The sequence below is a fragment of the Trachurus japonicus genome, chromosome 13, assembly GCF_045865225.1.
Source record: "Trachurus japonicus isolate A0001 chromosome 13, Traja_1.0".
Taxonomy (NCBI): Eukaryota; Metazoa; Chordata; class Actinopteri; order Carangiformes; family Carangidae; genus Trachurus; species Trachurus japonicus.
This window is the reverse complement of record NC_140919.1, coordinates 14,613,131-14,640,821: the sequence shown is the minus strand read 5'-3', so window position 1 is coordinate 14,640,821 and position 27,691 is coordinate 14,613,131. Positions and strand designations below refer to the sequence as shown.

Genomic DNA, 27,691 nt, shown 5'->3' with positions numbered 1-27,691 from the left:
AATCCTGACGTCCGTTGCCGAGTTTTCCTCCCCTGCCATTGGTCAACCGAATACGCCCCTGTTCTACTTGACCTCTAAGTCCCGCCTACTTGTTGTGTCTCGGGCTGTGGTTGGCTGCCACCACAGGCCAATCAAACTTTTACTTCCGGGTGTTGAATCGTTGCAAAACAGACGCCGTGCAGTGGTGGTGACAGCGGAGGAGGACAGACAGTCACTGAGAAAACACTGGACAACACAGCTGAAAGAAAAGTGAGTCACGTAATTTTCTAACAGCAGAAAGCTTTAATTTAAAAACGAAATTATTTATGTTGACGGAGAAACGTTTGGGTGTAACTAGCTTGTGATTTAGCCATTAACGTTACACAACGTGGCTAGCTCATGAGCTAGTAAACGTAGCTGAGAGTGCTACCGTATATACTGTATACTGTGTTTACATTTACATAGTCTTGTGAGTTTGTGTTTGTGTTGCTGGCTTCTGTAAATAGTCTCTGCAACATTACTGCAGGTGACACGTGTTTCATGACACATACATATGGATTACATATAACATGAGCTGTCAATCACATCCAAGGTTAAACCATCTAACGGGTTAACCCTTTAAAGACCACAATGCATTTTTGTCTTAGTAGTCTTTACATTGATCTGTCACGTAACAAACATCTTCATGGGTGTATAATGTTGCAAACAGTAGTTTATTTGTATCAAAGAGTGTGGTGGGTGTGTCTGTACTTAGTGTACTTTTTCCTTACTCCTCTTTCTGTCTCCACCTCCCTGTTTGCAGTGATGCTGTCAGAGGTCCTGCAGGTGCTGCGAGGAGCGGGTAAGGTGGGCTCTGCCCTGGTCGTCACCCAGGGAGAGCAGCTCCGATTGATGGCCTGCAACTCCACTGTGGGAGCGGGCGTCCAAGCTGCTCAGGGTGTGGTGGAGGGACTAGTGAGCACCGTCATGGGAGGCAGCAATGATGTGAGATTCATGAATGCATTGAATTTGTAATATACATAATGATTTGTTCAGAATGACATTCGTTAATTTAAAAGAAAATCAACCCCACGTAGTGATTAGTTGACTGAACCACCTCTTCAACTCTGCTGTGTCTGCAGCAACAGTCCATAAAGGAGGATGTGTTTCCGGATGCAGAGGGCTGGGATACGATGGACCCTGATGAGGCAGCCAAATGGGCCGTGGGGTCTGAGTTTCCTCCTGATGCAGCGGAGCAAAACCAGGCAGGAGCTGGAGCTGCAACAGGTGAGGCAACAGGTGTAATCATGAGGCTATGTACATTGAAGAAAATGACATTTGCGCTGAAGACCTTAATATACTTAAAGATTAGTCATCAAGTACAATATATATACTATATACAGGGGGGAAAATAAGTATTGAATGTGTCAATAGACTTGCATGTGAGCATGCATAGAAGCTACAGATAACTGTACCAGCTAATTGCAGGTCTGTGTAAAGCTCTCTGTCAGGGCTCCTTGGCTCTTGGACGACTCTTCTTAGTTTTCTTTTGACTCTGTCAGAAATGTTGTGAGGACCTGGTCGTGGCCAGTTTATGGTGAAATGTTTTTTAGTTCCAGGTTAACGGCACTAACGGATAAAACAGTGCATTCAGACACGTCTGTAACTGATGCCATCAGTATGTTCTGTAACATCAGTTTCTGAAGGTCTTGAGAAGCTCTTTGCTTTTCCCCGTCATGGGATGCCTCTTGTGTGACACCTTGGTGATGAGAAACCTTTTTATAGGCGTCAATTTGGACTAAACCAGCTGATATTACTTTGCACTGATAAGGGACAGGATGACTTTCTAAATACTGACTGACTCCAGCTGCTTTCTTGGCTTTCCAAACTTTTTTGCTCCTCCTCCTTTTTTTCATGTGTTCAATACTTATTCCCTGTGTCATATCACTTTACACATTACTTAATTTATGGACATACATCTTTGAATTTCTTTGTATATTTGCTTAGGTTGTTGCCGACATCTGGTGAAAATTTCATGTCAATAGCTCTATTAGAAATATATTTTCTGAGAAAAATGTTGACGTGTTTAATACTTATTTTCCCCGCTGTGTGTGTGTGCGTCTTTGAGCACTAGAAAAGGTGGTGAATAATGGGAATCCTACAGCATGTATACAGTGTGAAGTTATAACATGTTTTTGTCAGCATTTTGTTAAATCCATTCTAGTGGTGGAAACGGCTGAGTTTTTTTTTCCTATTTCTTTTCTTGTGTGTCAACAGGCCAATATATTTAAAGAAAGTCACATAATGTTTCTCCCATATTACGATCATCATGTATTGAATTCGTCCTTCCCTCTCTTCTCTCTACCACAGGAGCGTATCCTCCCCCGGGGGCAGCAGCAGCAGGAGGGGCAGGCTGGCCGGGGCAGAGCGCTCGCTTCCTCCACACCGGTCGCGGCCTCCACCGATACTACTGCCAGACCAGGTCCGTGCACGACACTGTGGTGGCCAGACTCACACCAGAGGACATCAAGAAGGCCAGGGAGGCCAAGCAGGCCCTGACCAAGCCCGTCAGACAGAAGGTTGGTACAAGTGTTGCATTATGATCTGTGAAACAACAATAATATGTTATTATTGCAGATTATATAGGTCTTTTCTAGTTCTTGCTCTTTTTCCTGTGTCAGTGTGTAACATGCAGCATATGCTACTACACCACCAGAGGTTGACTGTTGTGCTGCTGCAGACTGGACTAGCAGACGCCAACTTAAAAGACTACACTTTTAAATGTGCCTTCGTGTAGATTATTTGCAGCACTCTCTTCCCATCAAGCTCTAAAGCTCTGAAAAGAGGAGTTTTCTGCAATTTGAAACACATTTCAGTTTTTAATTGATTACAGTCACACTCATATCCTGCACATAAAACAAGATGGGTTAGTTGGAATTAGTGCAATGACAGAAAATAAAATGTAATGATTTTAAGGTCAAAGTTAAAGGAGGCATCTGCATTATTGTCTCCTGTAGACACACATTAAGTGAGTGTACAGAAGTTATGTACTTATAATGCTAGTGGTGCTCAGTATTGTATTAACCACATGGACCTATTGTGAGTAGACATGTGTTATGTAATTTGCCTTTGTTATGTAGTTCAAGGTTACTGTGTGAAGAGTTCTGTCCCTTTTTGTTTTTTAGTTTAGCGCTTAATTAACTAACAATGAGTGAAAGCAGCTCTAGAGATGATGCCCAGTAAATACATTAATTGTTTTTTCATTGTTTGTCCCCCTTCAGCTGAGTGACCGTGCCAGAGAGAGGAAGGTGCCGGCTACAAGAATCAGCAGGCTGGTTAATTTTGGAGGTGGGAACAGTTTACTTACATTTCAGTCTGTGCAAATCAGTTTTGACTTCACCATTCACACACTCGGTCCTAGTCATTTGTCACAGCTTGGCTCCGCACCAGCAGACACAAAAGCCTGGGCTTCCAGTGGCATGAGGCAAACAGATGGCTTCATCGGCTGCTGTCAGCAAACTTAACCCAACCTCTCTAATTCAATAATTGTGACGCAAATTATCGTCAGTCTAATTTTTTTTCGCCTGTTCTCTGTGTAAAGAGAGAACAAAGTGACAGATCTACAAAGACATTTTTTATTTTTACTCTGCACATTGAAATACGATAATAATACAAGGTGAATGACATAATGAACACCTTTTGTGAGCTAGTCTGTTCAAAGATGCTCTAAAAATGGCACATTTTGTTTTTAAACTTTCAAGTATGATCAGTGTTTCATAGCTCAGTGTGTTAATATGAAGTCATAATGTAAACCATAACAAAGTGATTGGTGTAGACAAGTATTAAAAATCATTTTATTATTTGCGTTGCTAATTAATGGCTTTGTATTGTAAACATAGAGTGTTGTTCTATTCACTTTTCTCAATATACATGTAGGCTACTTAAATCTGTGTCCTGTAAAGTGAATGGTGTTGCATTTTCTTAATGTCAATGATAAGCTGCTTCTTCATCTATTTAAATGTATCAGAACGGGATTTTACTCTTCACCTACCAGCAGCTTTGTCCGTCAAGCATCTGTTAAAGCCCTTAAATATAAAAACCACTTGTCTGTCTGTCTCTCTGCTGTAGGACTGGCAGTCGGTCTGGGGATCGGTGCCATTGCAGAAGTGGCCAAACAGTCACTTGGAGGAAAGCAGAAAGGAGGTAAAAAAGAAATATTCTCTTTCCTTCTCCGGTCTGCTGCTGATTGCTCCTCCCAACCTGTAAAATGTCTTTTGATCCAGCCCTCGCGCTTGGCAGATGCAGGAGACAGACGCACAGCTGGTCGGCCCTGGAGAAGTTTTTAATGTGTCAGCACCTGCCAGCCGCTCGACGGGCTTTAAATCAAACCTGTTAACAAGGATTTCAAGAGAAACCTTGAAATGTGTTTAATGAACAGTGTTTAATAACTCAGCGCCCCTGACCAGACCAGGTTTTTTTTTTAACGCTCTACATCTACAAGTGGTTCAGTTCAGGGCAGGAGCTCGTTATTTACATGCAGCAGTTTTTTTATGACAGTCGTTGCTAAGAGGAGTCGCTCTTGACTTTCCCAGCCACAGTCAGACTCAGTCAGACAGCAAATATTAAATTAACACAACTGGTACACCACTGACAGCACTGACGTCACTCCTGCACTTTCAACAATATGGCAGCTTTACTTATTATAAATGTGTTTTTTGTCCTTTAAAGCCCCAGTATGTAACTTATTTGGCTTTTTATTAGCAAAAGTCAAATATTGCTTTCATAAATACGTATTTCACTGAAGTTGTATCACACCCGCATACAAATGAAAGCTTTCTGGTACCTTAGAATGAGTTGTTACAAGTCGTTACAAATACATAAGTAGGCGACGCACCGAACGGAGGTGGCCATGTTGCATCGCCATTTTTTACGTTCAGTGGCAGCGTGACCGTAGGTAACCACGGAAACTCAGTGGAGCTGTCGGCTCGGGGAGAAAGTTTTCCAGGTAGCGCCTGTTAAAACTGTCACCACTGTGTAGTGTGAGGAAGGACGGAGGCACTGGTGTTGCATTCAGGTGCATTCAGGCAGACGGCCGTCGGCAAACCAACCGGATGTCATTTTACTCGACGAGAGAAAGACGGTAAAACGTGGGTCAGGTAAACAATACGACATCACCATGACAACATATTGTCACGCCTGTATTGTTTTGCCTCGTGCTGGCGGACCACTTGTTTACATAGACGCTTGTTTATCCTGTTACATGCAGCGTCTGTTGTCTGTCTGACGTCTGCCCGATTTCATGTGAATGCAACATCAAGAATACTTTCAGATATGCAACCGCACCGCTAGATGGGGGGAATATAGGCTATTTGTTGAATTGTTTGTACTGTTTTTCCTTATTTACTTTTGTCTTGAGTTGACTGACTACTTTTTAACAAGTCTTTTAAACTTTTTAATAATCTTTTAAGTCTGACTTGGGGGGGGGGGGGACTCCGCACAAGAATTCCTATTGTACCCAGCTTGCTGTGCACAAAATGGCGAAGTAAATTTCTTGAATCTTGAATCTAGAATCTTGTTTATACTGTTGCACTTGATGTTGTAATGTGTTTTGCCGAGCATCACTACTGACAGCCTCTCTCTGTCTGTATCTGTGTGTGTGTGCTGTTGTTTTTGTAGACATGAGCGCTCTGCTGGACTCTCCTCTCCTGTCAGAGGCCAACGCTGAGAGAATAGTCAACACACTGTGTAAGGTTCGTGGAGCAGCACTTAAGATTGGACAGATGCTGAGCATTCAAGGTACGAACTGCTGTAAAATGATGTTGTGATCACAGAGGATTTTTCTGGGCAGTGAAAATGGTTTTTTTTGTTTTTTTTTCTGACAACTTCTCTCCTTTTTTGCTCTTCAGATAACGCTTTCATCAACCCCCAGCTGCAGAAGATCTTTGAGAGGGTGCGGCAGAGCGCGGACTTCATGCCCACTTGGCAGATGAATGTAAGCAGCGCTGATTCTAGATCTGTCTTATTACATTAGTTATTTGATTAAAAATAGATTATCGCCAAATGAGATTTCCAAACTCTGTGTGCTGCATATGTGTGCGCAGAAAGTTTTAGACGAGGAGCTGGGGCCCGGCTGGAGAGACAAACTGTCCTCCTTTGAAGACAAACCCTTCGCCGCCGCCTCCATCGGCCAGGTGCATCATGCGGTGTTGAAAGACGGCAGAGAAATAGCCATGAAGATCCAGGTAGGAGGATACTTGATTTATATTTATATATACACACACACACACAGCCTGTCCCTGTCTCCCTCACGGTGACTGTCTTTTTCTGTCTGCACCGATTTGACCTTCTGTTACTCTCATATTCCTCCTAGTATCCTGGAGTGGCAGAAAGTATCCACAGTGACATAAACAACCTGATGTCTGTGCTAAAAATGAGCGTCGTCCTTCCAGATGGTAAGATTGGTAGAGAAAACTCCCACGCACTTTCTTCTCACTTGAAACATTTATATAATAATATATACGTATATATAAGGAAGACTGGGAAATTGTCACATCCAAAGGTGTAATCATTGAAGAAGGGAAGATGATCATATCTAGAAAGCATACGTTTTATGCACTTGTCTTAAAGACGAACTAAGCAGGATTTCTCCCATGGCTATGCTACATTTTTACCTTCATTAAAGAGTAATTATGATAGTTAACTACATGACTTGTGAGAACGAAGGCTCTCTGTCTTCACCTGGCGTCTCACGGCTGAAAACCAACCTTGCAACATCAGTGTAGTTACTTGGCCGCCACTCCGCTGTCCCAGCTCTCGTCTCTGCACACCGCGACACAAACGTGCTCCGTAACCTGTAATCTTTTGTTTATAACAGTTAAGACTACACAAATATACACATTGTAACATCCTATATGTTACATAACGTTATCCATTATTTAGATTTTTTGCCGGCTTCGTTGTAATCAAATGCACATGGCCAGGCAGAGAGTTAGCAAAAACAGAGGTAAAGCGAACAGACTTGCATAGTTCCTCTTTAATATCCAGATGCAAGAACAAGAAAAAGAAAGGAGAAAAACGTCACAGCATTAGCCACAGCTGAGAGCTCTTCTCTAGTGTCATAAAGCATATCAAACACTGTCAGAACATCATATATAAAGAGGATTTTTTAGGATCAGTGAGGGTCAGACCATCTCCTAATCGACCCATTCCCTGGAAAAGAAGAGGAAAGGTCACACTCTCTGACACTTAAAGATTTAAAAGGAAAAAAAAAACATGCTGCTTTCCTCCTCCGATTCACCTGTCTGAAAACCGGTGTGCAAAAGTTTTCCATTTTTAGATGGTAAGATTTGAAATCAGACGCGTATATATTTATATAGAAGCCTCATCATTATTATCCTAAATTAAACAAATTCAGATTCAGCTTTATTAAATGAAGTGAAATACAAAATCTATTCCACTTTGGACCATGGGGTGGTGCTATAGGTGCAGGCCAAAACTAGTTGGCACAATTGTTCCATAGAGAAGGAGGTTGTCTGCATCATTCATGGGAGATATGTTACTTGTTTCTTTGTGTTGCCCAGTCTTACACACTTAACACTTAAAACATTAAATGCTAATTAAGTTTTATTTGTTGTTTAAAATATTGTGCTGTACTGTACAAATTAGTTCAAACACGCAAAAGTTGTAAAAATGAATAACAAGCACAGATAACTCTTGTCAGCTGTATGTAGGCTACATAATAACGCCATAATAATCAGTGATTAAAATGGCTTGACTCAGAGACAGTTAGTGTAAATGTTGTAACTTCTAGCAGATGTAGAAAACTTCTCCAAGGTGTTAAACGCTGGATGTTTCCGTTTTCTTTGGTTCCGCTCATGAATTTCACACTATTTATTTTTCCGCAGGCCTGTTTGCAGACAGCAGCTTGGAGGTTCTTCAGAGGGAGCTGGAGTGGGAGTGCGACTACAAGCGGGAAGCAGAGTGCGCCAAGAAGTTCAGGTGGGTTTATGTGCTGCATTGAACCATGAAACCTCCACTGCCGAAGCCTGTTGAGCTGCACAGAGCAGAAACCACACCAGCTTTTTAGTCAGGATGAGGTAATGTAGCTTTTCCTCAGAGTCCTGGTACCTTTAGATGTGTATTACTCATTTATTTTTACTGTGTATGTTTCTGTCATCATGTCAAATTCTCAGTGTTGGGAACAATCACAGAGGGAGTTTGTCTGTTATTCGTCTCTGGGCATCACGACGAGTCACAAAACACTTGACAGGTGTAGTTGAGATCAAAAGGAAGGTAAAGAGACGGGTGTGGTCCCATGGAGCGTGGGCATGTTGACAGGTGCAGATGGTCTGATCCCGTTTCAAGATGGTCTCCAGTTTTACTCTAGATTTCATCAGACTGAAAAATCCTGTTACTTTGATCTATTTATGTTTATTTATATTGGGTTATGCAGAGGTTTTTCACTTTTTAATATGTTTTTGTAAAGTACACTCCCACTTTTCCTCTGATTATTGTTGTTATTGGTGTCATTCTAACATTTTGTCACAATTATCAATATTATCATAATGAAAAAAACAAAGCTTTCAAAGTCAAAAGTTTTCATTTAAAGGGATAGTTTAACATTTTGGCAAATTGGCCCATTGTCATAATCCCTATAGTTTTAGGAGTAGGTTCGTTACCTTTAATTGTCGGTGCAAGCCATTTTTAGAACGGCGGAGCAGAGCCACGAGCTGCTCAGAGCTACGCTACCGAGGCTAATGGGATTTCCTGGTTTCCCTCATCAAACTCATCAAATACACAATCCAACAACTCCAAAGTTGTGACCTGCACATTCACCACGCTATGAGATAATAACGGAACGTTACGAGACAGAGCCAATTTGCCAAAATGTTGAACTATCCCTTTAATATTCGTGTCTGGGAAATTTCCAGGTCCTTGCTGGAGGGAAACGAGTACTTCCAGGTCCCTGAGGTGATCGATGAGCTGTCAGCAAAGAGGGTCCTGGCCATGGAGCTGGTGCAGGGAGTCCCACTGGACCGCTGCGTCGACCTGGACCAGGAGACCAGGAACCAGGTACGAGCAGCTGCAGCAGCTGCAGCGGAGTTTCCTCACTGACACTTTGAGGCCAGTGGGGCATCGGACACAGGAGAGCATCGTGGACTTTAGTGGGTTCACTGGGGTTTTTTAAGGGACGATACGATATGATGAACTTTATTGTCCTGTTCAGGGAAATTTGTCTTGGACACTGTAGCTGCTCCATAAATGCCTTGATGGCCACAATGACAAAAACAAAACAAAAAAAACAATACACCTCAGCCATATCAATCCAGCACACAAGACATAACAGCATTGCACATATTCCATACCATCCCATACCTGAGAGGATTTTTCTAACGATTTGACAAAAGTAGACTACAGCTCCATCAGGTGACATTATCAAAGATGATGTTACCTGCATGAAGAGGCTGATGTTCAGCTGTGTTTTCTGAAACAGACTCACCTCAGTTAACCAGGGAGAAATAACAACATGAGGTTATAAAAGTGCTTCAGGCAAGGCAGTTTTATTTGTATAGCCCGTTTTTACAAACAGTTTGTCTCAAAGGGGCTTTACACAACATCATAACAACATCCTCTGCCCTTAGACCCTCACATCGACTGAGGAAAAACTCCCAAGAAAACCCCTTTTAACAGGGACAAAAGTTGGAGAAACCTCAGGGTGAGCAACAGAGGAGGGATCCCTCACTCAGACAAGGAGGAGAGGAAAGGAGAGGAGGAGAAAAGAAGGAGTAGAGGAGAGGAGAGTATAGGAGGAAAGAAAGGAGAGGAGGAAAGAAGAAGAGAGGAAGAGGAGGAAAGAAGGAGAGGAGGAAGGGGAGGGGAGAGGAGAGGAAGTAGTAAAGGGAGAGGTGGAGGAAAGAAGGAGGAGGGGGAGGAGGAAAGAAGGAGAGGAAGTGGGGAAAGGGAGAGGAAAGAAGGAGGAGAGGAGTAGGAAGAGGAGAGGAGAGGAGAGGAAAAGGGAGAGGAGAGTATAGGAGGAAAGAAAGGAGAGGAGGAAAGAAGAAGAGAGTAGAGGAAAAGGGAGAGTGGAGAGGGGAGGAGGAGGAGGAAAGAAGGAGAAGAGGAAGGGGAGAGTAGAGGAGAGGAAGTAGTAAAGGGATAGGAGGAGGAAAGAAGGAAAGGAGAAGAGGAGAGGAAGTGGGAAAGGGAGAGGGGAGGGGAGGAGAAGAGGAAGAGGAGACTAAAGGAGAGGAAGGAGGAGAGAAGAGGAGAGGAGGAAAGAAGGAGAAGAGGAGGAGGAAAGAATGAGAGGAGGAAGGGGAGAGGAGAGGAGAGGAGAGGAGAGGAGAGGAGAGGGCTACTGTACCTCTGTCAGTTTATGCATATTGAAGGAAAGATAATGAAGTTTTTTTTTACATAAGGGCCACAGAGAGAAATGTGCATAATGTTTTATACGTAATTTAAAGGTTTACAGTGAGAGGTCCCTCGCTGTCTGATCCTGTAATTGTAGGAACCAATTAGAGCTGAAATCCTTTGACAAGTCAAGGGAGCAGACTGTATGGAGCTGCCCACTCATCCTGGTCTACTGTGCTGACCTTTTAATGCATGTGTATCTATCTCTATTTCATTTTTATTCGCAATGCTTTTGCTTGAATGCAGTTTATGGTGAAGCTGCTTCGCCTTGTTGGTAAAAGTACAAAGCTGCACTGCACACACGCCACAATGTGAGAACACACAACATGAAGGAAGACAGCAGCAGGAAAAATGTACAAACATGTGTTTAACAGCTGAGATTTATGCAGGTTGAGCCCGAACAACAGAAGTGTGAGGCAGGTTATCGTCACATAGAACGAAGATGGATTAAATATGGCTCATGCATCTGATTGTAATAACAGCAACAGCTTGAAAATATCACATTCATACAGTAATAAACTCAAAACCCCTCTTCTTCTCCTCCTCCCTCCAGATCTGTTTTAACATCCTCCAGCTGTGTCTCAGGGAGCTGTTCGAGTTCAGGTTCATGCAGACGGATCCAAACTGGGCCAACTTCTTCTACAACTCGGAAACCAACAAGGTGAGAAGTCGCAAACCTTTAGTCAACATAGAAAATAAATTTATGTGCATCAAACCAAATCATCACATGCAGCATCTCATCTTGCCTTCAGGTTGTTCTGTTGGACTTCGGAGCGTGCAGGGGTTACCCAGAGTCATTCACAGACGAGTACATACAGGTAATTATGAATCCAAAACCAAACGTCATGATATTATGCAACTATTATTTCTGTAAAATAATCAAGCGCAAGAGTCTTTGACGAAATTTTGCAGCAGCCGTGGTAGAAACGGATCATGTACAATCTCTCAATCTCATGCGCACGTTGCCCTACTTGCGGCTCCTTCGATCTCTCGGTTGCCCTTAAGGGAACTCTTCAAATAAACATGATTACCATATCCACACAACCCGTTTTGTCTGTATGTGTGTTGCGTTGTGTTGTGTTGCGTGTTCAGGTGGTGCACGCAGCTTCAGTGGGTGATCGAGCGACTGTTCTCTCCAAATCAAAGGACCTGAAGTTCCTGACAGGCTTTGAGGCCAAGGTGAGGTATTTTCGTCTCTGCTGCTGCTGCTGCGCTCATTTATTTTTGATATGGTTTATCCTCCTCTTGTCTTATTCTCTTTATTTGTGCCTCGGTTTCACTCCCCGGCGCTTGATGCTGTTTCGCTACACTCATGATGCATCATCCTTTCGTCGTCTTGTTCTCTTCTTAACAACGTTCATTTGTTATCTTTGCTGAAGAGATTGTGTTTCCATTTCCAGTCCTGTTTGCATACACATAAAGGCGGCTCAGCACACGTGAATCAGTGGATTTCGAGGCTGACGGGTGAAGGAAAGACTGACTCACTCTTAATCTTGACAGTAAAACTAACTGAGACAGATGGATGTATGAAATATGAATGTCAGGGATTATATCCGTTAGTGAGCGCAGCTCTGAGTTTTACTGTGTCATCTTTACTTTCAGTGTTTGAAATATATTAAATCCTTATCCTATTAATGTTACATAAAATATGACAAAGAGTCAAAGAAAGTGCCATGACGAACTATTTGTGTAGACAGTATTATGTGCACTTGAGGTAATAACATTTCTTGTAAACATTTGCTCAGTCTCTTCAGCTCTATATTGAAGGTGTGGATGATTATTATACACAGAGATGGTCATTTTAAAGAGGAACTAGTCAAGTCCGGTCACTTTTCCTCTGTTTTGCTAACCCTCCTCCAGGCCATGTGCATTTGTTTACAGTGAAGCCGGTGAGAAATCAATCGATAGAGCAGTAGATAACATTATATATCATATACGATGTTACGATGTGTATATTTGTGTAGTCTTATCTGTCATAAACAAGAGATTACGGGTTATGGAGCACGTTTGTGTCGCGGTGCCACCGAGAGGAGAGCTGGGATACCACACTATGAGATAACAACAGAACGTTACCAGACAGAGTTGTTTTAGAGGTAAATTCATGCAAAACCGCTGATGTGCGTTGCCTTCAGGGACAGTTTTTCAGCAAGCAGTCTCTGTATTTACCTCAAAAACAACTCTGTCTCGTAACGTTCTGTTATTATCTCATAGCGTGGTGAATGTGCAGGTCACAACTTGTCCACCAGAGCGTTGTGGAGTTGTTGGATTGTGTATTTGATGAGTTTGATGAAGGAAACCAAGAAATCCCATTAGCCTCTGTAGCGTAGCTCTGAGCAGCTCGCAGCTCTGCTCCGCCGTTCTAAAAATAGCTTGCACCGACAATTAAAGGTAACGAACCTACTGCTGTGACTATAGGGATTATGGCAATGGGCCAATTTGCCAAAATGTTAAACTATCCCTTTAAAGGTAAAAATGTAGCATAGTTAAGCTGAAAATCCTGCGTAGTTCCTCTTTAATTGTGACGCCTCTCTCTCTGCTCCCCGTCAGGCCTTCGAGGACGCCCACGTGGAGGCGGTGATGATCCTCGGCGAAGCCTTTGCGTCCGCGGAGCCCTTCGACTTCGGCACCCAGAGCACCACGCAGCGCATCCAGAGCCTCATCCCCGTCATGCTGCGCCACCGCCTCACGCCTCCGCCCGAGGAGACCTACTCCCTCCACCGCAAGATGGCCGGCTCCTTCCTCATCTGCTCCAAACTGAACGCGAGCATCGCCTGCAAGGACATGTTCCTCGGCGTGTACGACAACTACAACCAGAGGAGGCAGGCGGAGCAGACGCAGGCACAGGCGCAGTAGTCGGGTAGACGAAGGACGATGTTAACGTTTACGCTCGGGACGGTTTCCGAGTGGGCGGACGAGGAGAGGAGGGGACTGAAGGGCGGAGTCTTGTATCCACATGTGGAGACTCGGGATCAGGTCAAGCCTCCAGCCTTTGCCAAAATCTAACTCTAACGGACTTTACCCGTGTGCTCCAGTGAGAACTACGCATGAGTGTGTTGAACTTTCTATCACGGTCCGATTATGACAATTAATTTAAACACACTAAAACCAATGGTGATGATTCTGTCACAGCAGATGAAGTCCAAAGGGCTTTATTATTACTGATCAAATCTGTACAATTATTGAAGAGTATGAATATTTAATTCAATTTGAGTGTTGGTGTATGTGCTTGACTATACTGGCTCCTTCTCTGTCACAGCAAACACTCACTCAGCAGAGAGCTCTCGTCTCTGCAGAGGCCCGTGTCAAACAACATGCACCAGACACAAAGAAGGGGGAAAAAAAATCTAATTCACATTAAATGGTCCAGATCTTCACCCACGTTTAATGGGTTCTTCGCTCGGAGCTGCATTCCTCCACCAGGTTCAACGCAAATCGGGTCTGTACTCTTTTGCATAAACCTGCAGACAAATAAACAAAGGGAAGTTTACGGAGGACCATGGATGTCACAGGGAAAGTAAATAAAGCATTTCCTTAAAGAAATAGTCATTTAAAAAGGGGAATTGCAAAAAGAAAGACTGATCCTTTAATAAATATTTCAGATTTTAAAATGCATTCAGAAAAACAGCATTAAATAGACTATTTATAGACATATTTATTAATTCATGAAGAATAATAGAATTTAAAAAGGCAGTTTAAAAAATGGGAATACATTCCTGCATTCCCTCTTTCTAGTTGCTTTTCCTTTTCCTGTTAGCTAATAAATTAGCTGAGTCATTTAGCCTCTCCATATATTGATGGGTTGATGATGATACATTGATAGGAAACTGCCTTTGCAAATAGATACTATTTATTAATGAATTTACAAATTAACTTATTAAATGGTCCATTTAATGTGTGTTTTGGTCAATTTGTGTTTCTGTCCAAGGTATTTATTCATCAATGAATCATTCATTTATATATTTAAGTCTCTTTTTCCAGTTCTTGATCTATCTAATTCCTGTGAAACCAAGGAGATGCTTTATGACTTCTCCTGTGACGTCCTTGGTCTTCCATACAGGTGGCCTCCTTGACCACAGTACACAATATAATGCTGCTGTAAATCTAAGCTAACTCCATGTGCTTTAGATTTATTTATTTTTTTTTAAAGGCGAGCTACATGCGTATGTTTCCTCCTGTGCTCTCAGAGGCTGGTGGTGGCTCGTGCTCAGCCTGACAGTAAGGTATCCTCTCTGGTTTGTCACGACTGATAATGAGCCCCTGCTGCATCACCGGGGCTGACGCTGCCAAGTGCTCTCTTTTGTTCGAAGGACTTTGTGTGCCGCCTGATGAGTTGGCAAATAAAGCTTTTCTCCCAAACTGGCAGACGAGATGAGCAGATTATCAGAGGCTTTAGCGAAGACGGTCTAATGGATCCCCGCTGAGTAATGACCTTGCATTATAAAGCATATTTTGACATAAAACTCCATAATGTGACATCCTGACAGGCCTTTCTTTTTCTTTTCTTTTTCTTTTTGTGATGTTTTGACACTTCTTTATGACACAGACGAATCTTGTAACATACATTTTTAATTGAATAAAATGTCAAAAGGATTTCTCTGCATCACAAATGGGAGCTTTACTGGCAAGTGTCAAGGATTTCTCCCACTATATTGATCTTTCCATTTCAGTTTCAGTACCTCTTTGGGGGGATGTCATTGACCGGAGGCCATGTTTGACATCACTCTGTTCCTACACTGTTCTTGTATTGACCAACAACAGGCATCACGGCGCAATAGTTTGGGCTCAAATAATGTAGGACTGGAGCTAATGGTGGCATTGATTGATCTATTTTTTGAGGAGCTATTTGTGTCTCAAGGCAGGCAGAGCTGTCTTATTCTGTCTCGGATCAAGCCATTACGGCACAAAAGGACTGTCTGCAAGCTGCTCACAAAATGTTATTGTTCACAGCACAGAAGCCGAGGCGAGGCGAGGCTTTCACTGACATCATAAAAATCTGATGGAGAGAGATTCAGACCTTTTCTTTTTTTTTTAAACTCTTATCTCCATTAGTACTAGCCGTTTGTGTCAGTGCTCCTGATACACTACGTCAAAATCAAGAGTTTATTTTTCTGAGCTTTGGGAATTGGCCACAGTTAATGACTGCAGCACATGTCGAGAGAAGAAAAAGCACATTCTTCTCTTGTAGTTTTACGCAACGGAAAGTTGGAGAGCGTTTCTCCGCATGTAAGAAGCAGCTGGCTTCAGTTTGCAGGAGGAGAACGGGGCTCTTTTCTGGACCCGCTGTCGGCCGGGGCTTTTCATTATTAGGGCTGTTTAGGGACGGTTTCCCACCAGGACCAATTCATTTGTTAAATTAAAAACATGGCAGCAGATTCTGAGTGTTTGCATTTTTAGTCTTTCTGCAATGAAAACCACATGATGTCCTGCAGGTTTTTATCACTGTGTTGACTGCTAAAGATGTTACAGTTCGAGTCTACTGGCGGCCGCTGTGTGAACATTAAGTTACAGCTGGCAGCATCCACTGTGTATAATATAATATGGGTTAAACTGTCTGCACCACTAATATTTACTCCTGTCTTTCAGGTTTCATGGAGATTTCTTCAGGATTCTCACTGGTTATAGTTAATTTATTGTGTTAAATCTTCTATAACCATTCATTTTTGATATTATTACATCCTAACCCCCCTGTGGCATCATTATTTATATTTATCATTAAGGCTGTTGCTACGGTGGAGCACACCGAGGTCACACAGCCTCTGTATAGTTCATCTGGGAATATGGAGTTTCCACATGTTTGCACTCCACAAAGAAAAAGTGCCACTTTCTGGATATTTCATAGACTAATTCCAGATTTATTTTTTAAAAGTTGAATTGGTTTACTACTCTTAGAGCATGAACAGAAGTTAAATCCATAATTCAGATGAAGATACAAAAAAGTACTTGCATTGGAGTATCTCTAGCTTAGTTCTTACCTACTTTACAAATGTACAAATTTTGCATACAAGATATGAGTTTATGATTAAGATGCATTTGCAGTATATAGATCATTTAAACCTAGCTCCACATTAATGCATCAATAATAATAATTGATCAACATCATAAAGTACAACACTCACAGAGGCCAGTGCATTACATTACATGTAGACTAAGTGTATTTTTGCTGCTGACAGCTGCCTTTAAACTCTTAAATAATCTTATATAGTAATTCAATGCCAGACTTTTTGCTTTAATAATAGGATATTTTTAAAAGAGAAGTAGAAGAATAACTAATAGATAAAATATCCATATGATACAAATGTAGGATTTGTTTTGGGGTTTTGGTCTAAATGAAAACATAAATAGGTCATGAGGGCTTGGATTGAAGACCTTAGAGTCCTCATATAGGCTACAATTAATAATTATCAATGTAAAGTGATATAACAGATGATGTAAAGTGATAAAACTGGTGATCCTGTTCTCTCTGTAGACAACCTGCCCTGACCCACAGTCCTTAAAGCCCCCAAAAGCTTTCATCCTCCTCTCCTTCATCTGATGATGGAGGAGTTTAGAGTCTGACATGTCCCAGCAGGTGAGTCGGACAGACACCACACGGTGGCGCAGTGGAGCGGAGCCCGAGACGGAGCCTTGCGTTTTTTTTCTCTCTCTCTCTCTTTTTTTTTTCTTTTTTCTTTGCTGGAAAACATCAATGGGAAGAGTGGATTTGCATGTCCGGCCGTCTGTGCCAATGGGCGCACTGGAAAGGCTGGGTTAGCGGGTGGAGCCGGGGGAAGCAGCCCAGTAAGTGCACAGTCAGTCAGTCAACAACCAAAGCATCAGCAGAGAGATTACTACACACTCCGATTCTCACAGAGAGACCTCCCTGGAAAACCCGAGTCTCCGCTGCTTTCTTTTTTTTATTTTTTATTTTATTTTTTGAGGGGCTCGAGTGAGACTGAATCGCTTCTTTATATATATTTATATATATATATATCTGTGTGCGTGCGTGCGTGTGTGTGCGTGTGTGTGTGTGTAGCCTATGTGTGCGTGTGTGTGTGTGCGTGGACCGACCAGGTTGACTGACTCGCGTTGGCTCCACATCGCCTCGGTGTAGCCTTATCATCGCGGATGAGGAAGGAAGGAGGAGACTTGGTGAAAATTGACCGGTCGGCTCCTCGTATTAGTATTAATATTATTATTTATTATTGCTATTAGGCTATTATTATTATTATTATTATTATTATCCCCCCGTGCCTGCTCTTTTTATTCTTCCGCCGGGGGTCCTGGATCTACACCGAGGAGGAGGAGGAGCGCGGAGCCGACCATCCGTCGTTCTCTTGGGTGAGTTCACGTCCACTCCGCCGGCCACATTTTCCCTGACACTTCCCGGGGGTTTGTTCTTCTTGGGAGAAGCTCCTCCGGCTGCTATAGCTGCCTGCCTTCACAATGAATGAATGAATGAATGAATGAATGAATCCACCACAATACAATCAAGAGAAGTGATAGAGACTCACATTAAATCCCTCGTTTGTGCGTGTGTAGCCTATGTGTGTGAGTTTCTGGAGGTTGTAGCTTTTATTCTAATGTTTGCCTTGCTGCGCTTAAGCATCGCCTGTGGGCCCATATAATGTGAAATGAATGAAACGTGCAAGCTCCTGCCTTCTTCTTTTTTTTCTTTTTATGATAACGATTCATCATCATCATCATCACCCCGTAATGCATAACGAATAGGAAACAATAGTCAAACTGTTAGGCCATCGCTTCAGTATTGATCCGAAACATCCCAATCACGCCCTATTGAATTAGAGAAAAAAGAAGAGAAAGAAAACCCTGCAACTTTATAGGTTTGTAATTGAAACGCAGCTCCTTTCAATGAACAAATGACACCAATAATCGGAGTTTATGACGTCATTATCGGCGTGGGAATGAGATAATGTGCTATCGATTGATCTGTAGAGAGAGTCACGGTGATTGTTGGCTAATTGTTGAGCTTAGAGGTTTTTTGCTTTAGTTGTGGTTTTTGCTTCTTCTTTTTTTTCTCCCTTTACCTCCCGGGCAGCAGCGTGGTGACTGAAACAAGTGCCTCTGAGTTTCTGAATATGTAAGATCATATTTCTACCTGTCTCCATCTCTCTCTCTTTATCTCTCCACCCTCCCTCCCTTCCTCCCTATCTCCCTCTCTCCCTCTCTCTCCATCCATTGCATCATGTAGTGAGTGGTCACATCGGGGGTTTATTTCTTTGTTGCAAGAAAAACATAAAAGTGCTGCAGCTCACTGTGATCTCTGGTCTGTTCAATGGGGAGATTGATGAGAAAGTGCCCAAAGTCAAAGTATGGCATTCAAACGACTGAGAGACTGGAGAGTCCTAATGCATTCACATACACACACACACACACACACACACACACACTTATACACACTTGGCACATGCCTTCCTATATAGACCGCAGTAAATGCATGCAGCAGCTCCATTGTCTGTGCAGCTCCATCTGTTCCATGACATGGCATTCCTCAGACAGCCAGTCATGCTGTTAGGGGGTGGTCTACCCTGACCCATCGCCTCAGAGAGAGACAGAGAGAGAGAGAGGGAGAGAGGGAGTCACATGGGGTGTATTAAGAGAGTATAGGTGCAGCCAGGGCTCAGGGTGCCTCGGCCCCTATAGAGACCACCTGCGATGACAGCTCCTGTTGTGGGGGTTAAAGTTGAGCCAGAGGATGAGACATTTGTGTTTTGGAGCCACACCAGAGAGGACGGGGTTAACTGGCTGTGCATGCGGGTGAGATCTATGAAGGTATAGATTTGTGTCTTTATTATTCAATCAAAAAAAAGGTTCTTGAACCTTCACTTCAATCAAAAAAACCCTTTCAATCAAAGAAAAAAAGTGTTTGAATGCAAAAATATAGATGAGACTCAAAAGAATGCATTTGAACACTGTTTTTCTTTGATAGAAGTGAAGTTTTTTTTTTGTTTGAAGCAACTTTTTTGATTGAAGTAATGTTGTTTTGTGTTTGGGTATAGGACGTGAGATCTGAATGTGCAGAGAGATGGCTATACTGTAGGTTTTGGTTTAAGGAAGGCCATGTTGTTTGGGATGTGGATTGTAGGAATGAGAGATTGATCGGGTGTGGACTGTGGAGCTGAAGCCTGATGATGAAGAGAGGTGGAGGTGTGGTGCTGCTTGTCGTCCAATCTGAGGGGATGCTGCTGGGTATAAATTGGCTTTGATTTAGCTAATCACTGCTGCAACTCAGTCATCACAACTAGAACATCATTACACCACCCCCATCCACATGGCACTGCACACACACACACATACGCTCCCCATTTCCCCTCTTCCACTGCTCTGATTGCTGCATTAGGACTTGGCTGTCTTTTGTTGTTCCCGCACACACACTCACATACGAGGAGGGGGGGAGGGAGGGAGGGCCGGCCCAGCTGAGACCACCACCACAATACAACAAGGGGGGATCAAAGGTCATCCAGCTGGCCAATCAGGGTGCTGTCTGTCTGTCTGTGTGTCTGTGTGTCTGGGGGCTGGCTGGTGGCGGAGGAGGGCGTTGCCCCCCCTTTGTGCTGGTCAGGGTGGGTCTTTCTAAACAAGTAGCTCCACTTCCAGCTACTGGCAGCGGCCGCACTGTACTTCCTCCAGACTGAGCCATGCATGCAGTCACTCTGGAGGACAGACTAGTCTAGTATTAGGCCGCACATCGACACATTTATTATTGGTTTAAGACTCCATTTGTCCTCGCTAGTATTTCTAATCCGACAGCTTCTTGAAAACTCCAGTTGCTGAGCCTCCATTCAGAAATATTACAAGTGTAAAAAAAGTTACGTTTTGAACTATAATACACCCTCGCTGCTGCTTCGAGAGGTGTATTTTCAGCGGCTAATAATTGCTACTGTGCTACTGTGCCTGCATGTAAAGTCAATTTGTAACACAGGCTCCAGCATATGTGTGTGTGTGTGTGTGTGTGCGTGGGTGTTAATGAATGAATGAATGAATGAATGAAACCGAGCGCTGCAACTAAAACCCTCAAATTGATTACAGTATTCTATTTCTGCTGGTGGGATTAACTGGAGAAATAAAACAAGATAATGAGATTTGAAGTGCTAGAAAGACGACGACGACGAGGAGGAGAGGAAGGATGTGAAGGGAAGTGGAGTGGAGTGGAGTGGAGGAGAGGGAGAAGAAATACTGTAGATCCAGAGCAGAGGGTGAGAGAGAGAGAGAGAGAGAGGAGGTAACAGAAAGGACAGAGAGTATGAGAGAGTGATTGTGTTAAAAGGAAGAGGAAGGGAAAGATGGACCGAGCAAGAAGGGAGAACGAGAAGCCGGGGGATGAAACTGCAGAGACTCGTCGTCTCCTCGGTGGGACGCGATCTTCTTGTCAGTTTGCACACAACTATCTGACACAGAAGAGGTGTTTGTCTTCTCGTCCTCGTCGTCAACCTCTCTCTCAGTTTCTCTCCTCACTTCTTTCACACACAGACACACAAACACAGACACACACACACTCCCATCTTTGCTGTCTGATGCCTAAGTGCTTTCAGTATATGTGCTGAGTGGAGTTATCTGATTTCTGCAGGCTAGTTAAATGCAACCACTCCTTTTCCCCCCCATATACTTCCATTAGTGCACACACTAATGGCATGCTCACGGTGCAAAGACATGGGGCCCCGCTGTTTCGCCCAACTGAGTGTGAGTGTGTTTGTGTGTGTGCAGCAGTTGATGTGCTCTGATTGGCGTGCATTATGTTTCTGTGGATTGATAAATGATCGGAGCGATGGACTTAAATGCCTGTCCAGTGGGCACTCGTGTGAAGTCAACGATTTGTGTGACTTATCCCTGTGTTTGACCATGCATGTGTGTAGTGGGATGCTCACTGGCTTGTGTACATGTGTGTGTGTGTTTCCCATCTGATCAGCAGTTCATTTCTTTGCTCCAGTGGCTTTTTCCCCCCTTTCTCCAGCAGCAGATAACAAGGAAAGTGGAAATGGGTGTTTCAGAGCAGCCACAACTCTGAGCACTGCGCTCATTGCAACTAATAACTGTCACTTTGAGTTTGCAGGGTTGTACTTTTTTGTCTCATTGGTGTCTTGGTTCATTTCAAGTATCTTTGTTTCAGTGTTGAAGCTCGGATGCAACAGCTGGATGACGGACGATGTGCGTCTGAAACAGAAAAACAAACCACCAAAATGTCAAAAAAACAAAAAAAAGCACAGACCTCTGCACACCACATCCCTCTCCTCGGGGCTTAATTTGATCTCTATCCTGTTACAAGCTATTAGCAACTGCTTTGCCTGCTGCTAGTCGATTGTTTTCACATGGTTTGTCCCAAATTACACTTAGCACCTACTGTGAATGCCCAATACCGAATGCTTTTAACCCCATGCCTCCTTCTGCAGTGTGAACACGGTTGCGTGCTGGCTGGCTGCTGCACTGGCTGCTGCACAGTTTTTCCACAGAAAGTGTTAACTGCCCACGGAGGAGGCTCAGGCTCGGCGTGAGATTCATGGCACAAAGACAGAATTAACCAAATGCCCGTCCATTAAAGGGATAGTTCACCCAAAATTCAAATTTCACTCATTATCTACTCACCCTCATGTCGACTAAGAGCTGTGAGAAGTTTCAGAGTCCTCCGTGCCTTCTCTGAGTTACGGGGGGGGGGTCCGCGCAGCAGTATTTGTCCATATAATGGTTGTGAATGGATACCACTTTTCTTCGTCCAAAAAGACACACCAAAAAACATCCAAATACCTCCATACTGCTCGTCTGTAATGTCCCTCTTGTATTGAAGCCCCGACATGAGAAATTCCGCTACAAACAAGCTTAAAATATAGACTTATTTAAAGCAGAAGTAAGCGATCCGGTCGTTTGGGCTAATGCTGCGTTCCAGGCCGGCTTTTGAAACCGTAAGTTACAGCTTCAAGTCACGACTTACAACTTTGTAGCGTTCCAGGCAACCCGCAACTCGCGTTTCTCCATCCTGTTGCCTGTGAAAGTCACTATAACGGCTACTCCTAACTTCAGACCCGTGAACTCGTACCAGATCGAACTGGTACGACTTCACAGGTCGGAAAAACACGAGTTACGGGCTGCCCTGAATGCACCATAACTAGCAGTTAGCAGCCCCCGCCCTCGTCATGGATCTATTGGTCCTCGTCCCTACGTCACCACATGCACGCGCATCCCTTGGCTGTACACACAGCCCTTCATGCCGTTCTCTCTCCTCATTGGATAAAACTTGTAGGATACAAGAAAAGTTTTCTCCTCGGCTCAGAGCAGAGCAGAGTGACTGACAGACCCGTGTTTCGGTCCAAACACTCTATGTAAGTGATTGCTGTCGGAAGATATAACTATTTAAGACTTATATTAACACAAAAATATCGCTTACTTCTGCTTTAATTTTTTTCGGAACAATTTCTCATGTCGGGGCTTCAATACAAGAGGGACATTACAGACGAGCAGCATGGAGGTATTTGGATGTTTTTTGGTGTCTTTTTGGACGAAGAAAAGTGGTATCCATTTGCAACCATTATGGACAAATACTTCTATGCCGAGACCCCCTGTAACTCCAAGAGAAGGCACGGAGGACTCTGAAAATTCTCACAGCTCTTAGTCGACATGAGGGTGAGTAGATAATTAGTGAAATTTGAATTTTGGGTGAACTATCCCTTTAAATATGACGAGACATATGGCAATTATGAGCATTGTCAGTTGTTGAGATGAGATGAAGCCTCCAACCAGCCGGGGGAAATGTATGTAGGGAAATGAAGAGGAAGAGAGAGGGGAGGGAAAAAATAAGTGGATAAAGTCCAATCCACTTCTTTTTAGAGCCGAAGTAGCCTTGAACAAGGTGCTCTGCCCCATCTCTGATGAAGGATTACATCTGGATTCTCCATCCGATCTGTACGAGGAGGTATAAATGAGCCCAGATGGTCCGTCAGTCAGTCAGTCAGCGCCGTCATGCATCAGAGGAACCGTGGCACTGGCGGTTTCTATCATCTCATGTTATTTACAGAACCAACAACAGCAGCAGCAGCAGCCCTATGTACAGTGACTCTGTCTGTCCCTTATTCTGTTTTAATTCACAGCCTGTACAGTGTGAATGTGCATGTGTGAATGTGTAAGTGTGTAGGTGTGATTATGTGTGTGTGAGTGTGCATCTGGTTTCACAGTGTAAGAAAAAAAGAAAAAGAAAAATCCTTTAATATGACGCCGGCTTCTCGGCTGCACTATTTCAGAGTGACGCCGGGGGAGAGCGGAGATTGTTAGCAATAACCCAAGTTAAATCTTCCAGAGCACAGAGGGGCCCATTCAGTCTGCTATGTGGAGAGTGGAGAGAGAGAGAGAGAGGGGGGAGGTAATGAGTGAGTGAGTGAGGGAGGGAGGCGGGGGTGAGACAGAAGAGCGGGGTGACACTTCAGGCATTTTTTTTTTTTTTTTTTTTTAACGGTTGATGGTGCGCATCTGTGTGGTGTGTGTTGTAGCTACGGCTCCACAGGCCTCATGTGTCTGAAGCAGCCGGAGACAGAGTGAGGGATGGAGGACAGCTGAGAGCAGTCTTCCTCTTCTTCCCCTTCTTCCTCTTCTTCTGATGATGATGATGATAGAGGATACATGTAGAAAGAAACACGCTCCACATGTGTGTGACAGAGAGAGGAGGAGGAGGGGGCGGCAGATTTGACTTCACATAGGAAAGCAGCTGCAATTGACTCCTAACTGGAGGAAGATGAAGCAACAGTTGCATCTTTTATTTACGCTTTTGCATACAGCTCTGGACAAAATTAAGAGACCACTCCCAAAATGATCAGTTCCTCTGGTTTTACTATTCATAGGTATGTGTTTGAGTAAAATGAACACTTTTGTTTCATTCTATAATCTACTGACAAAGTTTCTCCCAAATTGGAAATAAAATATTGTCATTTAGAGCATTTATTTGCAGAAAATGGCAACAGGTCAAAAATTCTGGTGTTTTCAGACCTTGCAAAGAAAACAAGTTCATATTCATTTTAAAACAACACAACACTACTTTTCAAACTTAGGAAGAGTCTAGAAATCAACATTGGTGCAATAATCCCAATTTTGAATCGCAGCAGTGTTTTTTTATTTTTTTATTTATAATCTTTCGTCCTCATTAAATATGATTTGGTTCAGGTGATCAGCTAAGTAGAGTGAGGTGCTTGTGTTGGAGTTCAATAGACACTGGAATCGATGGCTGCCATACATGTAGAGATAAGACTGTTTTATTAAGAACATTTATTCATTTATTTTTTCCAGATAGTATATGTGAGTGTGTGTACATATGCAAGTAAATGTATGACTTGTTGCTCACCGGTGTGTGTGTCTGTGTCTGTGTGCATGTGTGACGAGGCCTGAAGGTGGAGGGACGACATGAGTCTGCAGGAAAACTCTGCACGAGGCCGTGGCAGCAGCAGTGACACAGGGGGAGGTGGTGGTGGTGCTCACGTTACATAGTGCGGCTTCCTAATGAAACACTAGACCTGTCGTCGGTGCTGCTCTGTAGAGCTCGACTGATAAATCCCTGAAGACGACGACGATGATGATATATATCATCTTCATGAGATATTAGCTTATCAGAGATATATGGGGTAGTGGTGTGTATCCTGCAGATAAGTAACAAGAAACTGCAGCACAGAAAAGACAAAGACTGATTAGAGGTACTTAGGATAGAGTGACGATTTTCCTTTTTATTTAAGGGATCATTATCAAAACTGATCGGTTATGTTGTGCAATTATAGTTTAAAAAGCATTATTTGTTCCCAACGGCCGCTATTTGATGCCCAGGGATCTGATAACTTCAGCACATGTGAGTTTGAGCAGCTGTTGTAGGTGTTGAAACGCTGTAAATCTTTGGTGGAAGGATAAAATGACACAATTGAGCAATTATTGGGTAATAAATAGCTCTGAAAGAACATTAGTGCTCTTGTTTTATCGCTGTTTAAAAGTGTGTTGCAACATCTTTGTAGTCATTTTTAGATTCGCTGGAACCCACTTTTCTTTGCAGTGCTCATCTCAGCACTTTTTTATTTTAATCCATCCTCGATTCCTGCGGCATTTCATAATTTTCTGTTTTTCTTTATTCCTTTAAAGCTTATGACCATTTAAAACCTGTGTTTTATGGTAGTGAGCCTAGATGAAGCAAAAATAAAATAAAAAACAAACATTTGGAAGTGATGGCCCTCTCTAAAAATATCAAATCACATCAGAGGAGCGAGCACTGACCAAATAAAACTATTGTAATTGCAGCACATCTCTCTGTCTCTCTCACTTGCTTCACTTTGCCTTTAGAAAATTAGATAGTGCCCTTGTAGTTAAGTTTGTTTGGAGACTAAAAGCACAGAAACAATTTGCTTCCTGGCATGTTTATTGTGATCTCAGCCTCACCTGTAAAAACAGAGACAAAAGAAGCAGAAGAACCGGTGGTTTATAGATAAAACAACAACATGTGTTATCATCCTGTGCTTGTAAAAAAAAAAAAACTCAACTCAGAGTGACGATGCCACGGCGGATGTGCCAGCCAGCGAGTCCATCGGTTTATAAAACATTGCCTGTGTTTACCGGTGCTATGACTCACGGTTGCCATGGCGAGGGGCTCTGACAGCAGTGCAGCTGATCAGGAGCATCTGACTCCACATGACTGTCCTCCCTCCCTTCATCTCTCTCTCTTTCTCTCTGCTTCTATTCCTCTTTCTCCTTCCTCGCTACCTTTCTAGTTCTGCACCGCTCGCCAACCTTTAACACACCTCCATATATAGATTTTTTTTTATCACTTTCTCATCTCCTCGTCTCCTCGTCTCCTCTCCTACCACCTCTCTCTCTCTCTACCTCTTCCATCTGCTTGTCTTTCTCTCTATGGTGGCCAGCTGCACACCAGATGTGGCCCCTTCTCTCTCTCTCCAGCTGTTGGCACAGTGATTGTGAAGAAGAATAAGAAGAGAGGAACGAGATGATGGAAATGATCCCTCACGACAAACACGGGGCGTAGTAATCCTTACTACATGTGAGAAGGATATATAAAAATATCAGAGCGAAGGAAGGAAGAAAATAAAAAAGGAAACACACCAAAAAAACTAAAAAAAAACTACGAACCGAAGCCTGGTGCAAGAATGTGAGAGTAATATCCTGCTTTGTGAGATTAAAATAACTGATTGGCTTCGAGTGGTTTTAAAAGAAGCCAATCGTAAAAAAAAAAGAAAAGAAAAGTACACTGAGTACCACAGACGCAGTGTAAATCCCCATAGGGCCGTTACAGTGATGCCATAGACGATAAAAATGCCATTAAATGGAGTATAGCATCACTCTTGAGTACCACAGACAGACTTTACGGTTAGGCCTAATTATGACATTAGAGACTTGCATTCATTAGAAACCACATACAGTAGGCTACCAGTGATGCACGGGGATACGTGACATGTTTACATGTTGGAAAATGAACTTAGTGGCTTTAATGGAGAGACTTAGATATCATAAGTAGTCTATCACGACAGATATTATTGTCTGCATGCTAATTATGGAGGCTGGCGGCAGTTAAATCCATAATTAACAAGCTATATTTCAACAACAGGCCGTGGACAGAGCCATGCTAGCTGTTTCCCCTTACTTCCAGTGTTTGTGCTAAGCTAAGCTAACTACTATCAGAAGTTTCAAAGGATGTTAAGAACTTGCACGCTATGTTTAAGGGTCATAAATATCAATATGTGCAGTATATGTTTTAATTTTTGGGTCAAAGTAGCTTTTAAATGCCACAAGTGTTTGCCAATGTATCTTTTATATTAGTGAGAATGTCCTTTTCTTTCACAGCTCTCACAATGCTGGTCTAATTTTGTGGAAATTGGCTTTATTCGCTTCAAATTATGTGGGAATAATCTGGTATTGTGTCGCCTACAAAAGCTGCTGTCAAAAGGGAAGTTAATGAAATGTAAGACAAGGAAGAAAGCAGCAGTTTCCTTTTTTTCAACAAAAGCTAGAAATCTGGAAAATGGATCAGACCGGTTTTCACACGACAGCTAGGCTATTTGCTGGGGCAGACGGATGGGGCTGGAGGGCAGCATGCAGGACGAGAGGAGGTGAGGAGGTGCCGTTGTAGGTGCTGCATGGAGAGATGGACAGACAGACAGACAGACAGACAGACAGACAGACAGACAGACAGACAGACAGACAGACGGAGCACAGGGAGAAGATGAAAGGAGGTCAAGATGGAGGAGAGAGAGGCGTCCTATTTTGCAGTTGAGCTGCAGTAAAAACGTCACCTCGAGAAGAGGAAAGAAACGAGCAGATTGTTGATAGCGTTAGTAGAGGGGTTGTTCCTGTCGTGACTGCT

At 43.1% G+C, this 27,691-nt stretch overlaps 2 protein-coding genes across 4 annotated transcripts in view; both read left to right on the top strand.

Moving 5' to 3' along the window:
- The first annotated feature begins 159 nt into the window (after window positions 1-159).
- On the top strand, window positions 160-14,958 carry coq8b (coenzyme Q8B). Of its 2 annotated transcripts, none has more exons than XM_085794925.1 (16): window positions 160-249; window positions 782-963; window positions 1,101-1,245; window positions 2,329-2,537; window positions 3,240-3,306; window positions 4,087-4,161; window positions 5,635-5,754; window positions 5,865-5,950; window positions 6,060-6,200; window positions 6,329-6,410; window positions 7,863-7,956; window positions 8,889-9,030; window positions 10,922-11,029; window positions 11,121-11,186; window positions 11,461-11,547; window positions 12,916-14,958. In XM_085794925.1, coding segments are annotated over exons 1-16 (1,911 nt in total). In that variant the 5' UTR covers window positions 160-248; the 3' UTR covers window positions 13,222-14,958. The 2 variants fall into 2 exon arrangements, with proteins under 2 accessions (XP_085651051.1, XP_085651052.1); XM_085794926.1 differs by having other exon boundaries at window positions 2,332-2,537; window positions 12,916-14,471.
- A 2,600-nt stretch (window positions 14,959-17,558) lies between these two features.
- numbl (NUMB like endocytic adaptor protein) overlaps window positions 17,559-27,691 on the top strand; it is a 73,966-nt gene continuing 63,833 nt past the window's right edge. Inside the window, exon 1 of one of the 2 annotated variants that reach the window (XM_085794924.1) lies at window positions 17,559-17,685. The gene's annotated coding sequence lies outside the window, so the exon portion shown is untranslated. The remainder of the gene's footprint in view (window positions 17,686-27,691) is intronic. The other variant, XM_085794922.1, reaches the window with a different exon arrangement.

Bases quoted from the DNA above. Each gene is read 5' to 3' on its own strand.
- coq8b (XM_085794925.1), top strand. The intron at 4,162-5,634 runs GTAAAAAAGAAA...TTGTTTTTGTAG, and splicing joins TGGAGGAAAGCAGAAAGGAG to ACATGAGCGCTCTGCTGGAC. The intron at 5,951-6,059 runs GTAAGCAGCGCT...ATGTGTGCGCAG, and splicing joins TGCCCACTTGGCAGATGAAT to AAAGTTTTAGACGAGGAGCT.